Below are 16362 nucleotides of genomic sequence, written 5' to 3'. Positions count from 1 at the left end.
GTGGCGGCTACAGTGAAGGTGGCTTCACTGCAAGGGACAGAGAGGTTACTATAGCCTCAGCCTACTTCCCCAACCCGTCAACAAGCTGCCCACCAAAAGAACTAGAAAAGACTATTGCAGAGCTGCAGAGACAGAGGCTCGGCCCTCATTCTCAGCTGCGACTGCAATGCTCACCACACGTATTGGGGAAGTACGAACACAAACAAGAGAGGTGAGGAACTTCTACAGTTTATGTTCAGCAATGATCTAGTGTTAGAGAATAGAGGGTCAAGCCCAACCTTTATAACTAGAAATAGGAAAGAAGTCCTGGACATAACCCTATCTACAGGACTCAAAAACATAAATATAGTAAGGTGGCACGTCTCCAAGGAGGCCTCACTATCGGACCACTGTCCAATTAGGTTCGACATAGAGGAGATAGGGGAAAGATACGTGACCCACAGGGTTCCTAAATCGACCAACTGGAGAGGTTACAGAGAGTCCCTGGCAGAAGAGTTGGAAGAAATAGGACCCTTTCAGAAAAATGAATTTGAATTAGAAAGGTCTGCACAAATAGTAGAGCAAGCTATAATAAAGGCCTACGAGAAAAAACTGTCCTCCCAGGCAAAACCGGTTGAAGAGGGATGTGCGTGGTGGACTGGGAGGGTTGGAAACATTAAGAAATAAAACGAGGAAATTATTAAAATGGGGCAAAAAGGACAGACGACTGGCTCCCTTATCTACAGGCCCAAAATGAATATAAGAAAGAACTTAGAACAAATAAAAGAAGAACCTGGAGGAATTTCTGTAAAAATATTAACAGTCTTCCCGAGGCATCCAGGCTTCAAAAAACTCTCCAAACGGAGCATACAAATCCTATGGGGACTCTAGCAAAGGACAATGGTGACCTAAACAATGAACAGGAAGGAGACCTTAGAACTACTTCTGGAGACACACTTCCCGGGGGGTCAGCTAACTCGTAATGAGGATATTTATTCTCTATATGGGGGGGGATCCAGTCGGGAGGTGGCAAAAGCCAGACAGGTGTCTAACAGACTATTCACACACGAAAGAATTAAATGGGCGATAAGATCGTTCAAGCCTTTTAAATCTCCTGGGGCGGATGGAGTTTTTCCAGCCCTTCTTCAAGAGGGGCTGGACATTCTATTAAATACCCTTAGCATTCTATTTAGAAAGCAGTTTCGCCCTAGGATATATACCAAAGAACTGGAGGATAGCACTAGTGGTGTTCTTGCGGAAAAATGACAGGGATCCAACAAAACCCAGTTCGTACAGACCCATAAGCCTAACCTCCTTCATGGTGAAAAACTATGGAAAAAATAATAAATAGACACATAAGGGACGTAATATTACTGGTACACCCACTTAGTCCCACACAAACACGCATACATAGAAGGAAAATCAACCACCACTGCTCTCCACAGTTTAGTGAGAGAGGTGGAGAATAACCTTCGAAAAAAAGGAAGCCCTAGTCAGCGTCTTCATGGACATTGAAGGAGCTTTCGACCCGAGTAGCATATCAATCCATGAAGACTGCGATGGAACGTTTTGGAGTTTCCCCAGACGTAGTCAAATGGATAGTAGCCCTCCTAAAAAGTAGAACAGGTGAAAGCCAAGTACGGGGACGAATCGGCTTGCGATCACGGCCCAAACAGGCTGCCCCCAGGGGGGAGTCTTTGTCTCCTCTCCTGTGGGCGATGGTAGTGGATGATCTCCTAAGAAAAGCAGAGAAGAGGGGGATAAGGCTTACTATGTTATGCGGATGACCTAGTGCTTATGATTAAAGGGAAAAACATAGGCAGGCTGGAAACGCCTAATACAAACAGAACTGAACTTCATAAGCAAACTGGTGTCATGGGGAAGGTCTGCGGATCAACCCATCAAAAACTAAATATGATTACCTTTACCAGGAAAAGGAAATTCCAGCTAGCTAAACCGGTCCTGGAGGGAATCAGCATTAACAAACAAAAGAAGTGAAGTATCTGGGTTTAATCCTGGATGAGAAGCTCACTTAGAACTCCCATATTAGAAACAAGACATCCAAAGCAATAATGGCCCTTGGGGCCTGTAAGAGACTCTTTGGATTTAAATGGGGACTTAAACCCAAAATGATATATTGGATTTACGAAACCATAGTAAAACCAATGGTCACATATGATGCTTTAGTGTGGTGGCCGAAGGTCGAACAAACAACAGCTGCAAAAAGGCTACAGAGTCTTCAGAGGTTAGCTTGCTTAAGCATCACGGGAGCAATGAGCTCCTGCCCAACACTAGCAATGGAAGCGGTTCTGGGTTATACTCCTCTTGGCCAGGAAGTGATGAGAACAGCTGCGATGAGCGCAATGAAGCTTCTAGGAACAAAGGTAATAAATGCTACCTCCCTAGAAGGCCACATGAAGATATTGGAAAATTTCCCTGAGGCTGAAATGCTAACCAAAGTATCTGATACTATGGTTAAGAAATACTCCTTTGAAAAACCATAATACACTGGTCTCTATCGGAAGTAGGGAGGAATGGATTAAAAGGGAGGCCTACCCTAAAAAAGGAGTCCTGAAGTTTTACACCGATGGTTCACTCCTAGACTCAAGGGCAGGATATGGAATACATGGACCTGGAGTTGACATGGCTGTGCCCCTAGGAAGACATGCCTCAGTTTTTCAGGCGGAGGTCTTGGCAATAGATTCATGTTCTAGAAGACTCACACAGTTGGGGACAAAAGGATTATCATACCTTATACTCTCTGATAGTCAGGCTGCACTGAAGGCACTGGATACCTGTTCGATTAATTCGAAAGCGGTCTGGGAATGCAGGAAGGCCCTAGCAGAGCTAGCAACAAATAACAGAGTAACACTCGGATGGGTGCCGGGTCATGAAGGAATTCATGGAAACGAAAAGCAGCGGACATCCTCGCCAAAAAGGGAGCAGAATCCATATTGGTGGGGCCTGAGCCAGGTTGTGGAATATCCTTCTCCAGCATTAAAGCTCTGGTTAAAGATTGGGAAAAGAGGACAAGATTACAAGAATTGGAGCAGAGCCTCGGGTTTAAGAATATCCAAAATGTTTATCTCTCCTTATGCAAAAGGGTGGACAGCTCTCCTAGACCAGAATAAGGAGGATATAAGACTGATATTAGGAATGTTGACAGGACATGGCCCTCTGAGGAAGCACCTTTTGAAGGTAGGCCTTAGTCGGAGCAGCGAATGTAGACTCTGTGGAGAGGAGGAGGAGTCAGCAGAGCACATTTGGTTGGATTGTCCTGCCATCGTAGAGACTAGGAAAAGATTACTTGGGAGCATATCTCCTCAGCCCCAAGGACATCAGGAGAACAGGAGGCCCTTAAATCTGATTGGTTTTTGCAAAAGCCTGGGTTTTTGAGGGCACAAATAAAAGTAAGGGAGGCGCAAAGGTCCTTTTAGGACTAAGTGCGGGGGACAAAGTGTCCTCTTCCCTCAGAAGGAAAAAAAAAAAAAACCCATTTAACCCAAGTGAACAGTCCAAATATCTGTTTGAGTCATATCACATGGTGTTTTAATAAATATTGTTAAATGTAACAATTAATATCTGTTCAGTTTCAGATAAACCAGGAAAACCAGAAGTGCACACCACATTTGTGATCAAAATCAAGGGAGAGAAAAACAAGTTTGTGATTTCTGATGATAAACGTTTAGCAGTGATAAATTGGGATGGTGTCTCATCAGATCCTGTGATGACAGAACACTTGGTGGATGTGGGAGCAGGAACCTGCTGGTAGCTTTTGTGATGGGAAGTGTGACCCTTCCAACCGATTGTGGGCAGGTATGTCCAGTTACAGTTGTTCACTTGGTGAATATGGAGCAGGAACCTGCAGCTTAGCTTCTATGAGGGAAGTGTACCTCTTTCTAGCTACTGTGGGCAGGTACATTGGAATTAGAGTTGTTCCCTTGGTGAATATGGAGCAGGAACCTGCAGCTAGCTTCTATGAGAAAAAGTGTACCTCTTTCTTAGCTTACTGTGGGCAGGTACATTGGAATTAGAGTTGTTCCCTTGGTGAATATGGAGCAGGAACCTGCAGCTAGCTTCTATGAGGGAAGTGTACCTCTTTCTAGCTACTGTGGGCAGGTACATTGAAATTTGAGTTGTTCCCTTGGTGAATATGGAGCAGGAACCTGCAGCTAGCTTCTATGAGGGAAGTGTAATTCTTCCACCCTACTGTGGGCGCGTACATTGGAATTAGAGTTGTTCCCTTGGTGGATATGGAGCAGGAACCTGCAGCTAGCTTCTATGAGGGAAGTGTAATTCTTCCACCCTACTGTGGGCGCGTACATTGGAATTAGAGTTGTTCCCTTGGTGGATATGGAGCAGGAACCTGCAGCTAGCTTCTATGAGGGAAGTGTAATTCTTCCACCCTACTGTGGGCGCGTAAATTGGAATTAGAGTTGTTCCCTTTGTGAATATGGAGCAGGAACCTGCAGCTAGCTTCTATGAGGGAAGTGTAATTCTTCCACCCGACTGTGGGTGCGTACATTGGAATTAGAGTTGTTCCCTTGGTGAATATGGAGCAGGAACCTGCTGCAGCTAGCTTCTATGAGGGAAAGTGTAATTCATCCCACCCTACTGTGGGCGCGTACATTGGAATTAGAGTTGTTCCCTTGGTGAATATGGAGCAGGAAACTGCAGCTAGCTTCTATGAGGGAAGTGTAATTTCTTTCCACCCTAACTGTGGGCGCGTACATTGGAATTAGAGTTGTTCCCTTGGTGAATATGGAGCAGGAACCTGCAGCTAGCTTCTGTGATGGGAAGTATGACCCTTCCAACCGACTGTGGCTAGGTATGTTAGAATTACAGTTACCAACCGCCAGACGCATAAATAATAATCATATCACAGTCAGACAACTAAAGAAAGAAACTGAAAGTAACCACTTTAATGGTCTGGATAAGGTTAGCTGACGATGATTCACCATTTATTTATTTGTCTGACAGTTTATTTTAAGCGTGTCTAGCTAAGAAAAATATAATTTCAGACAAAATTTTATCAATTCATATTTTTAATCCTTTGATACACTCCCATTTTAAATTCAATCAAAACTAATGTGCCTGATGATCTATTTCTTTCTATTAGGTGAACATTTCAGCAACTGATTGAATCAGCACGATTGGAGCTTATATAAAAGACTGAGAAATCAGACACAGCAGCAAATTAGAAATTCTAAAATTAGATTTTACTACAATTCCCTTTCTCAGAAACAATCAACTAAAACCCTGTGGACGAAACTGAAAGAGCTGGGAGTGGGCAAAACCTGATGGTGACCAACAAACCCATTTAAATCCAAATATAATCAATAACTTTTTTGCTAACGTCCCCATTGATCTGTCCCGTGCTCGTGATTATGTCATTAGAGCTAGAGGGCTTCTCCGCTTGACAGACCTGTTTCATCAGTTTTCTTTCACTCCGGTGACTGAGGCTGAGGTGTTCAGGGCGGTCATGAGGACGTCTAGCAATGCAGTCGGGGCCGACAACATTCCAATCAAGTTCATTAAGAGCACTCTGCCAGTCACCCTCCCAGTTATTACTGCAATATTTAGTAAATCTTTAATGTCCTCAACTTTTCCAGATATATGGAAGCGTGCTCAAATCCGTCCCTTAAATAAGTGTTCTTCCCCTAAAGCTCCATCTGATTTAAGACCTATTAGTATACTGCCGGCACTATCCAAGTGTTTAGAAAGAATAGTCCACCAACAATTCTCCCGTTTTATTGACAGTGGAAATATTTTTGTCGGTATTTCAATCTGGGTTTCGCCCTCACCACAGTACTGCCACAGCCCTTTTAAAAATCACTGAAGATATAAGACTTGCTATGGACAAGCGACAAGCTACAATTTTGACTCTATTCGATTTTTCCAAGGCCTTCGACTGCGTGTTTCACCCTCTTTTACTGATCAAATTGAAGAGGTATGGTTTCTCTGATGGTTGTGTCAGGTGGGTGGGGTCATATCTCTCCGAGCGACAGCAGCGTGTCAAGACTGACAATGGGTGCTCCGAGAGTGGAAACCTGTCATCCGAAGGGTGCCTCAGGGTTCTGTACTTGGACCACTTCTTTTTACACTCTACATTAATGACATAACTACTAGCATCCGACACTCAAAGTTCCATCTTTACGCTGACGATTTACAAATTTACCGCCACTTTTCACCTAATGAGATGGACACTTGTGTACAAGTAATGAACTTTGATATTGATTCAATAGCTTACTGGACTTGCAGACATGGACATGGACTGAAAACTTAATGAAACCAAGACTAACTGTATTTTAATAGGCTATCAAAGGCTTATTACTAAAATCGACATTAATACTGCTCCAAGACTGATACTGAACAACAAAGAAATAGTTTACAATGAAAAAGTAAAAAACCTGGGACGGGCTGATTCAGGTGTCACTAATGTGTAATAGGGTTTTTGCCTGTATACATGGCCTCAAGCGATTTGCACAGTACTTGCCGTTGGATGTTAGAGTGATGTTGGTGAAAAACTCTAGTTTTACCTCACTTCAATTACTGTGACGTGGTGATCAATGACATGACTGTTGACCTTTCTAATAAAATTCAGCGTGCACAGAATTATTGTATTCGGTTCATTTTCAACGTACGACGTGATGATCACGTATCTCCTTATTTTGAGCAATTATCCCTATTAAAATCCAAAGAACTTAGAGATCTTCATGTACTTAGTCTGTTGCAACGCACTAATCCACAATGGTTGTCCAAGTTATTTGGCCCAAAGTTTCGTTTTTATGTCTGATATTAGTGCACTTAGAACTCGTAGGGGTGCATCTTTATTATCAATTCCAATTCATAGGACAGCCTTATATAATAAATCTTTCACTGTTTTCCGCATGTCGATTGTGGAACGCTCTCCCAGACAACATCAGAAGTATTGACAAGAGCGAATCGCTTTGGGGCGGAGGTTAGGGCCTTTCTGCTGCGGACTCGGCGGGAGGAGTTGACGGTTGGTGGTTCTTGTGGTTCACACATTTGGGTTAACTGTATGTAAGTAAGTTGCGTGGATGGGGAATGAATGCTGTTAGGATAGGATAGTTTTATTAGTTGCCTGTTGCATTAAGAGATTTTTGTTAGAGTTTAATCGACATGGTTTATTTTAATTATAATTGGTATATATACATTATTATGTTAAATCCAATATGTAAGTAAACTATTAAAGTGATTTGTTTACGTGTCACTTACAATGTATGATGATGTGTGTATAGGTATGATTATATTTTACTTTGTTTGTTTTGTTTGGAGGTTAAGTGGTAGAGAGGACTTTTAAGTCCTAACTTCGCCTCTGTAAATAAAGTCATTTTTCATTTCATTTCATTTCTCTATTGTTAAAAAAAAACTTGTGTGCGTATACAATACAAATTTGCTCTTAACTCCTGGACTATAATAAAAGACTTCACTGTAAGCATTTCCCACAGGAAAACATATAATTATTTCAAGGATATCAGATTTAATGGATATTTTGTAATTGTAGCTCATTTTAAATGAGTGCTATGGAAAATTTTCATCATCACACAAACCGGTAATTCCTTTCCTTGCACTATGTAAGAAATAGAAACAACTTCCAAAATTACTTCTGGTACTTGTTTCAATGAAAACAATGTTCATATACTAGTCGTCCTTGCACATCTTTTTTTGTAAAACTTGCAATTAATGTTTGCCCTCTGTTGACAGGAACAAAAGGGCCTGTGCCATTGGATATACCAATCACTGAAATGGAGAAAGAGAAGGGTTCGTTGTACTCGTTGCAGAGAGACAAGACTGTGAAGACGCACTTGTCGAAAATCACTCTGTCAAATGGTTTAATCTGGAGCCCTGACAAAAAGAAGTTTTATTACATTGACAGTTTAAAGTTTGGTATAGATAGTTATGACTATGATGACACAACTGGATCTATCTGTAAGTCTGCAGTTTGTATTTTTCTTAATTTATTAAGCTGGTCCAAACTTAAGGTGAATGTAAGTCAATACTTAATGGTTTGGTAAAAAAACGTGATAACAGTTTAAGATAGTTTGAACAGTAAAAGTTTGAAATTAAAGTATATTCTTTTACCTTGTGGTTCCCAATGCTACTATTGTTGTATTTGTTAGTTAATGACGTTTGAAGAGCAGTGGACATACAGAGAACTCATTGTCATTGAATGAACATTCTAGGACAATGATGTAACATCTGACATTACAATGATAATACGGAGTGTTTTTCACTGATAGCTATAATTAAATTGTAAGATAAAACATGTATGTAAAGTAAAACAAGGTAAATTAACTGATAGCTAAAGGCAAAATCTAAATTTATTTGTGTAATATTTTCCACTGTAAATCGGTCCTGTTTCGGATGATGGAAGTTTTGAAGGGATAATAGGATTTCGGACATAAGCCATCGTTATATGTTACAATATGTATAACACCATGTTTCAAGGATTGAAATCTACCTTCTTTGTCAGGTGTAAAAAAGTATTAATTTTTTCGTCTGAATAAGAGGGTTGATTTCAATTCTTGAAATGCTGTGTTATACCTTTAGTAACATATGATAGTAAATTATCTTCAATAATACTGTCTATATTTTATTGTGTGGTAAATTACATAAATGTTTATAGATATAAACAGAATACTATAGTATATAGTACAGTGTTATAATGGTACCGGTATTTGGAAATACATGATTGTAGATTAACAGATTGTTCTTGGTACTTATTTGACTAGTCTTTCTCTTTAAAAATAATTAGAATCTATAAGCTTTATTCGTGAACATAGAGTACAGAATTTGCTTCATACATGATAATAAAAAGTAAAAGTTTTGATTTTTGTAAGAAAAAGAACTTTTTGGGGTTCCTCCAAGTGAAAATAAAGTTCTCACTGCTTTTTTATCCACTATCAACACTCAATTCACATCTTTGGTAGAGGAGTTTCCCCATACTATCAACCCTTAGCGAATTTAGTAAATCAAATAGTGAATAATTTGCTACTGTAGCTGTACCCAGGTCAGACTTATTAACCTAACACGGCTATTTCCTTGCAGACTGACAAGTCCCTTAATGTCAACCCTTAGCAAATTTGTAAATCAAATAGTGAATAATTTGCTACTGTAGCTGTACCCAGGTCAGACTTATTAACCTTTACATGGATATTTCCTTGCAGACTGACGTCCCTTAATGTCAACCCTTAGCGAATTTGTAAATCAAATAGTGAATAATTTGCCTACTGTAGCTGTACCCACGTCAGACTTATTAACCTAACACGGTGCAGAGGCTATTCCTTGCAGACTGACAAGTACCTTACTGCTGTATGTTTGCAGAGAGCCCTTTAAAATTCCCTCGAAATGCAAACATTCAGCTGCAAAAACTTCATTTGAGTACGCTGTAAGACAGTGACAGTTGAAATCTTCTGTCCATCTGTGTCTGAAGAGACGAAACATCTTCGAAATGGCTTCACTAGGCAGAGTATCTACTCCTTTGCTCAAACTTGTTTTCCCCAAACATTCCAGGTGCATAGAACAAGGGTGGTGTCCCTATGCCTTAGTAGCCATACTAAGTGGCGGGCGGCATATTTTTGAAACAGTAACAATCCGTTTTTAGCTCTGAGGAGCTACTCAACTCAGAGTGCGGAGAAAACCTTCTTCTAGTGAGCAAGAGGAGTACTTGGGCACAAACAGGCAAGGAAGATTTCTTTCCTCAGGTAGCGTGAACTAAAAATGCTGATGTAGCTGTGTCGGTAGTGCCGACAAACTGAACTACACTGATGTACTCATGTGAGTCCAAAATTGCTGTAATTCTCGGTCAGTAGAGAAATCCCCACAGCAGAAATTTGTTCATCATGATCGGGTTCACACCCTCAGGGCGGATAGGCAGTACTTCCTCTCCCTAAGTAAGGTTGAGAAATTTCCAGATGGGATGTTGAATTCTTGATAGCGTTTGGAGATGTCAGTCTCTTGTAAGTCCCGTGAAGAGGACCAAGACGTTAGGTTCATGGATGGAGTATCCGAGCATATCCATGAAGAGATAGACCTACCTGTTGTGTCTATCAGGTCATCTTAGCCAGGAAAATTTAGATTTTACTCAGGTGAAGATCGTGTAGCAGAATGTTGCATTTTGCACTCTCTTCAAGTGCCGTCCCAGCCAGTGTAGGTGACTAAACTCAACTACTAAGCTTTCCCGGCTAAACACTTCTTTCTCTTGTATATGCGCAGATCATTCTGAGAAACTTCTGCCAGTTTTTCTTAATTAAAGAAAATCGACTTTAACTTAACACACACTGAAAAACTTCTCTAGACTCTGAGGCATCTAGCTATTTTCTCATATTATAATCATGTTGCATACGGCTCTCCTTTACTTTCAAGTTTTATTCTAAATGAATTTAATTTGGCTTACTTATATTACTTAAAAACTGTTTCAATAACTAATACAAATATATAAAAAAACTAAAACGTGATTGGATGTGTCTTGATTTTACCTTTAATAAGAGACATCTCCTATAACATGTGTGAGTGCTTGAGGTTATCAATCAATCCAATGAATTTATTTGAATCATATTCATAATGTGATAGAGGGCGAATTTAGAGCCATAGGGCGCTGTCTTACAATTAACCCTAAAATCATTCTCCTTGTGAGGGTTTAAGAAGGCTACCAGCGCAGCCAACTCTTTAGTATTAAAGTTATTTCAGATGTTTTGTTATAACTGAGATTTTAGTAAATATTGTTTTTGTCTTATTTAGCCAATGGGAAAACTATCTTTTGCTTCAAGAAAAATAATGTTGAAGGACTGCCTGATGGAATGACAATAGACCAAGAAGGGAAAATTTGGGTGGCTTGTGTAAAAGGTGGACAGGTGGGTGCTAAGTTTATTTTTGATTAGGATTTAAACATTACAAGATCATTATTAGAATTCACATCAAACAATGTAATAGCTTAATCTAATTAAGTTATGATAAGACAAATCAATGATATTGAATTCTCATAAGAAAAGTACGTTGTTGAGAGCACTCTTGTATGTGGGCTATTCAGAAAGTAAGGAACATTTTGGAATTTTTTTAAAACCAAGTACAAGAAAACCACTTTATTATACATGTGAAAGAGGGACTGAAAATGCTACTTTTCTACATAATCACCATACAAATGCAGACACTTTTCATAGCGGTGGACAAGCTTTGAAATTTCTGTGTCACAGAATTCTGCTACCTGTGATCTCAGCCACTTAGTGACGCGTACCAGAAGCTCCTCAGCATTGTCTAAATGCTGTGTTGCTAGCCAGGTCTTCATTTTCTGGAACAAGTGAAAATCACCTGAAGTAAGTTCAGGACTGTAGGGAGGACGAGGAAAAATGTCCTAGATGAATGAGTTCAAGAGTTCTTGTATACGGTTTGCCGTGTGAAATTGGGCATTGTCATGCAAAAGCAAAGTTTTGGATGACAGTTTTCCTCTGCGCTTTTTGGTCTGTTCTCCTGAGGTTTTTCAATGTTTGGCAGTACCGCTTAGAGTTTATTGTTGCAACACACGCTCAAGAAAATCAATTAGAACACCTTGCCTGTCCCGGAACACTGTAGTCGGAGCACCTTCCTTGCCGACAAAGTTTGCAAACGTTTCCATGCATGTAATCTCACAATTCACATGTTTCACCCAGGTTTTTTCTCCTGTTACAATCCAGCTGTACATCACCATGTCGACGGTATGCGTCCAAAAACTTCAAAGCTGCCCCCATTCGTTGTTCTTTACAGTGATCTGTAAACATTTTTTGCACCCATATTGCACAAAATTAGTGATAGCCTAACTTCTGTGAAACAATTTCAAACAATGAAGTCTATAAAACTTGTGGTAGACATAAAGAAAGCTCAGTTATTGTGAAACAGCGGTTTTCTCAAATCTTTTCATCAACTTTGGTGACCAGATTGTCAGTCACAATGCTCGAATGACCAAACCTCTCAATCATGAATGTTTTGTAATTTTAAAACTGAATGTACCACTTCCTGACAGAACTTTCAGTCAATACGTTGTTCCTGTACACTTCACAGAGTACTCGATGAATTTTTATTGGTTTTAAGTTTTTTGCAAACAAAAAACGAATCACAGACCGCACTTCAAAACTGGTGGGATTTTAAATTTCAGCACACATTTAAAATTTGAATATAGCAAAAAATGGGCAGTGAGGAGATGTTCCTGTTGTCATTGCTGGACTCTGAGTGAGGTGCCAAGCACAAGCACAGCAATATATTCGTGATTGCCACGTGCCTGGCAGCATCAGGTGGAATCATTCCTTACTTTCTGAAAAGCCCTTGTACTAAATCCAAGTCTGGAAGTGTCAAAAATGCAACAATTCTTGCCAAAGGCACAATGTAAGTATTTTATGTCTGAGAGCATAACCACATTTTCCAAGTAAGTTTCTTCAAATCCATAAGAAGTATGTTAAGTTATTTGATTTTATTTCAGTATTCAGACAAAATGGGGAAGATGTGTTTATGGGGAAAATCTCTAATTTATTAACAAAACCTGAAATTGTTTACAATTTTTTCTTATAGCACCAAGAAATGTTTACTCAGTTAACACTCTTTGGAATGTTTAAGTCAAATTCATAAATGTTGTAATGTGTCACAATAAAAATTTCAAGTTGAATATCTGGCTACTGCCTTTATATCAAAATGCTTAATTACTTGTATTTTGAAATGATGTGTCACAAAAGGGGTCACTTAAGCTGAAAAGCCTTTTTTAGAGAGTATTCTTTCAAAATCTTTAATTCACTAAGAGGAAGGCCTGCACAGTATTCATAGAAGCTTCTGTTGTTGTTGGTTCAACGATTAGTTGGAAGGAGTTAGACGTTTTGATAAACCTTCATGAACTAAAAAAGGAATAAAAATCTTAAATTTTCTAATTGAATCACAAAGACGAGTGGTTGTACTTTTCTTCTCTCTTCATCTAATCTGGGCACTATGTATTAATGTGATACTTTCAGTGGTCATATCAACATTATGCTCAAGATATGAATGATACAATACTATTTCATTTGTGAAGTTGCGTGACGATGGGATTCTCGATTCTGAAAGGCCTCGCAGAATTAATTTCAAATTGGAAAATGTGTTATAAATCACTGGTGATATTAAATTAAAATATTTCCAATGCTCCAATAATCTTCATACAATACTTTGTCAATCTGTAACACATGTTATACAATAATTACCTTGGCGTGTGCAAAATTCAAAGTTATGTACCATTAAAAACAAGTACCAACTTGTAGTCATTTACAATAATAAAAATTACGTAAACAATAGTTAATAATAATTTAATAGAAAAAAAAAGATAATTTCAAGCACATTTTCACTTACATAGCTCAGTTCGTTCAAAACTAAGTTTACTACATAATTGTTTGGTTTTTACTTGTGTACAATAACTCTATTCTTAACTTCATTTTCTAACTTCATAATTTCATTTATCTCTGGTCAGTTCTATTTGTTTGGCCAGTGAGTGCAGACTTGTTGTGACCTGTATTCTGTAGTTTCCGCTTTAATAGAGTTTAGTTTTTATTAAGTGCATGTTTTCGAGTTAGTGTGCATGGAGTAGACACACAGTATGGCTGGTATTGTTCTTGACTTATGCGTGTCACAATGCTCCGGTATGATTTGTTTACTTCAATCTAGATTGTAGCCATGCATTAGTTTAGTCATTCACCTGAAGAAGAGATCAGATTGCAGATATCAAAACGTAGTGTTACTGATTGTATTGTATCACAGAACAATGGCAAATGTTCGGAAAAATCCTTATTTACTTCTTAATACTGATGTTAAATTTATAAGGTTAAGGTTTAGAATTCAATGAACAATACATGGTCTAAACTTTGTAGTACAACAAAGTTACTTTGTCATGTATAATTTCCAATGTAAAAATTTGAACTGAAGAAGGATTTTTACAAATGCAGTGACTAATTAGAAAGAAGATTAGACTAATGAAGAATTAATAAAACAACAATTCAGTATGTTGCAAACTTATTCCAGGTTTTAAGAGTTGATCCGAATACTGGAGAGATTCTGAGAACAGTGAAAATACCAGCACCACACACAACATCGGTAGTTTTTGGTGGCCCAAACTATGAAGATCTCTACGTCACTACTGGCAAGATCAAGTTTACCAAGGAGATGGAGGAGGAATATCCTATGGCGGGGTGCACGTTCAGGGTCACAGGTCTGGGTGTCAGAGGAGTTCCAAGTCTTCCAGTTCAGCTGTGAACAGTTGGCAGCATTGACTGTATACATCACCATTAAATTTTTAAATAAATGTTTTCACTGTTTAGTTAGTTAAAAACTGAACTTATCTGTGTTTTTATTCAGTTTCGCCTTAAATAAATCTTCTGTAGTTTGGTACTTAACAGTTTCACAGATAACTATCTGAAATCACCTTTATAATATTCCTAACAAAGCTAATTTTAATTAGTACCAAGAGTTGTAAGGTACGCAGGACTGTTAGGGGGGCATGGCCGGAGTAAGCTGTTCAAGTCTCCACAGTTGTAGGATGCTGCCATTTTGTAATTTGTATAAAAAATTAATATTTCTAGAACTACTTAAATTGAGAAATCCAAATTTGACACATAGGATTGAATAAATAAGAGGAAGAACATATATATTATTTAATTTAATATTAACAAAATAGCGCCTGTTGAAAAAATTTAAAGTTAAATAACCAAAGAAATCCCCCGTACAGTTATAAAAAAATGTGCTAGGCACCAACTATTTGACCAATTTCATTATAATTCCAATGGTACTTATTTCTACGAAATCCGCCAATGCGAGCATGACCACTTTAAAAATACGCTTGCTCAAGCAACGAGCAACAAAACATTTTGTCTTTTCACAGGCATCAGATGTTTTGCATAGGTTAAGCAAAATTTTACAAGATAACAACTATTTTTCAATTCTTATAAACAATTATTCTAAAGGTACTTTTTTTAACACAATCCGTTAATGAGCACAACTACTTCAAAGTTACGCTTACACAAGCCAGGAGTGCCAAACATGCCACAGTTGAGAGTTATCAGTTGTTTGTTGCTCGTGGCTTGTGCAAGCGTATCTTTAAAGTGATTGTGCTCGCTTGCGGATTTCGTAGAAATAAGTACTGTTGGAATTGTTATAACAATTTCAAAATAGTTGGTATCTAGTACATTTTTATTGCTCTACAGGTATTTTTGTTATTTGATTTTAAATACTTTCAACAGACCTAGGAAGGGGCACCGTGGTTTTATGTTGAAACGAAAAACATGATAACCCAGCCTCAGTTTACGCTTTATTGTATTATAATACGGAATTGTAAGAAACTATACTTCTTAATAAATTTTGTATTGTTATAACATGACTAAATGTAGAAGTGATACAGTAATGTTATCATTATATTTATGTCAGTAGAGGGAAGTGTTGAGGCTATGCTTGCCCTGGGTGCTACGAAGCCTAGGAATGGTTCGGAATGCAAGTACCAATTAGTTGTCTAAAAAATGGCCAGAAAGATCATTCAAATACGAGAACTACACTACGAGGGGGGTACCCAAAAAAAACCGGAATTATTTTATAAAAATTATATATTATCAAATTTTTTACAATACGACCTTATCTCCTTCAAAATAATCTCCATTACAACTAATACACTTGTCCCAACGGTATTTCTATTGATCAAAACATTTTTTGTAGTCATCTTTAGAAATGGCTGCAAGCTCGAGCTTCGTTTTTTTCTTAACCTCTTCAACGCTGTCAAATCGTTGACCTTTCAAGCCTCTTTACATGTGTGGAAATAAAAAAAAGTCGCATGGAGCAAGGTCAGGCGAGTAAGGTGCGTGGGGCAGCGGAACCATGCCGTTTTTGGCTAAAAACTGCCTAACTGAGATGGCTGTGTGTGCCGGTGCGTTGTCGTGGTGGAAGAACCAGTCTCCAGTCTGCCACAAATCGGGTCTTTTCTGGCGAACACTGTTGCGCAATCTTCTTAAAATCTCCTTCTGATAGTTCCTCAATTGTCTGTCGACGGTCGCGTGAGCATAAGTTCACGAATTTTCTCAACATTTTCGTCCGTTCGAGAGGTTGATGGACGTCCAGAACGAGGTTTGTCTTCAATCGACATGTCGCCATTTTTAAATCGAGCATTTTTAGGTCAACCACTCGTAGACCTGAGTTTTTCCCCATAGCATCATCTTTGTAAGCTGTATTCATCATTAAAATAGTTTCTGCAGCATTTTTACCAAGTAAAAAACAAAATTTCACAGCTGCACGTTGTTCACTTAAACTTGCCATGACAAAAAACGAAACAAGAACAAAACAGGGTTAGCGAAAACAGTCACTACGAACGAAACAGAATGCACTAGGACAACGGAA

At 38.7% G+C, this 16362-nt stretch overlaps 1 protein-coding gene across 1 annotated transcript; it reads left to right on the top strand.

The window, feature by feature from the left end:
• Positions 1-3573: 3573 nt before the first annotated feature.
• On the top strand, positions 3574-14302 carry LOC124374096 (regucalcin-like). The gene is made up of 4 exons (XM_046832392.1): positions 3574-3795; positions 7708-7932; positions 10744-10856; positions 14008-14302. The coding sequence occupies exons 1-4, from the start codon at positions 3726-3728 to the stop codon at positions 14236-14238; spliced, it is 639 nt and encodes a 212-aa protein (XP_046688348.1). The 5' UTR covers positions 3574-3725; the 3' UTR covers positions 14239-14302.
• The last annotated feature ends 2060 nt before the right edge of the window (positions 14303-16362 follow it).

Source organism: Homalodisca vitripennis, unplaced genomic scaffold, assembly GCF_021130785.1.
Source record: "Homalodisca vitripennis isolate AUS2020 unplaced genomic scaffold, UT_GWSS_2.1 ScUCBcl_7257;HRSCAF=14864, whole genome shotgun sequence".
Classification (NCBI taxonomy): domain Eukaryota; kingdom Metazoa; phylum Arthropoda; class Insecta; order Hemiptera; family Cicadellidae; genus Homalodisca; species Homalodisca vitripennis.
Note: the sequence above shows the minus strand (reverse complement) of the source record. Positions and strands in the feature narration are given on the sequence as shown.

Coding starts and splice junctions, on each gene's coding strand:
- LOC124374096 (XM_046832392.1), top strand. CDS start 3,726: ATGTGGGAGCAGGAACCTGCTGGTAGCTTTTGTGATGGGAAGTGTGAC. Junction 7,933..10,743: donor TGACACAACTGGATCTATCT/GTAAGTCTGCAG, acceptor TGTCTTATTTAG/CCAATGGGAAAACTATCTTT. Junction 10,857..14,007: donor CTTGTGTAAAAGGTGGACAG/GTGGGTGCTAAG, acceptor AACTTATTCCAG/GTTTTAAGAGTTGATCCGAA.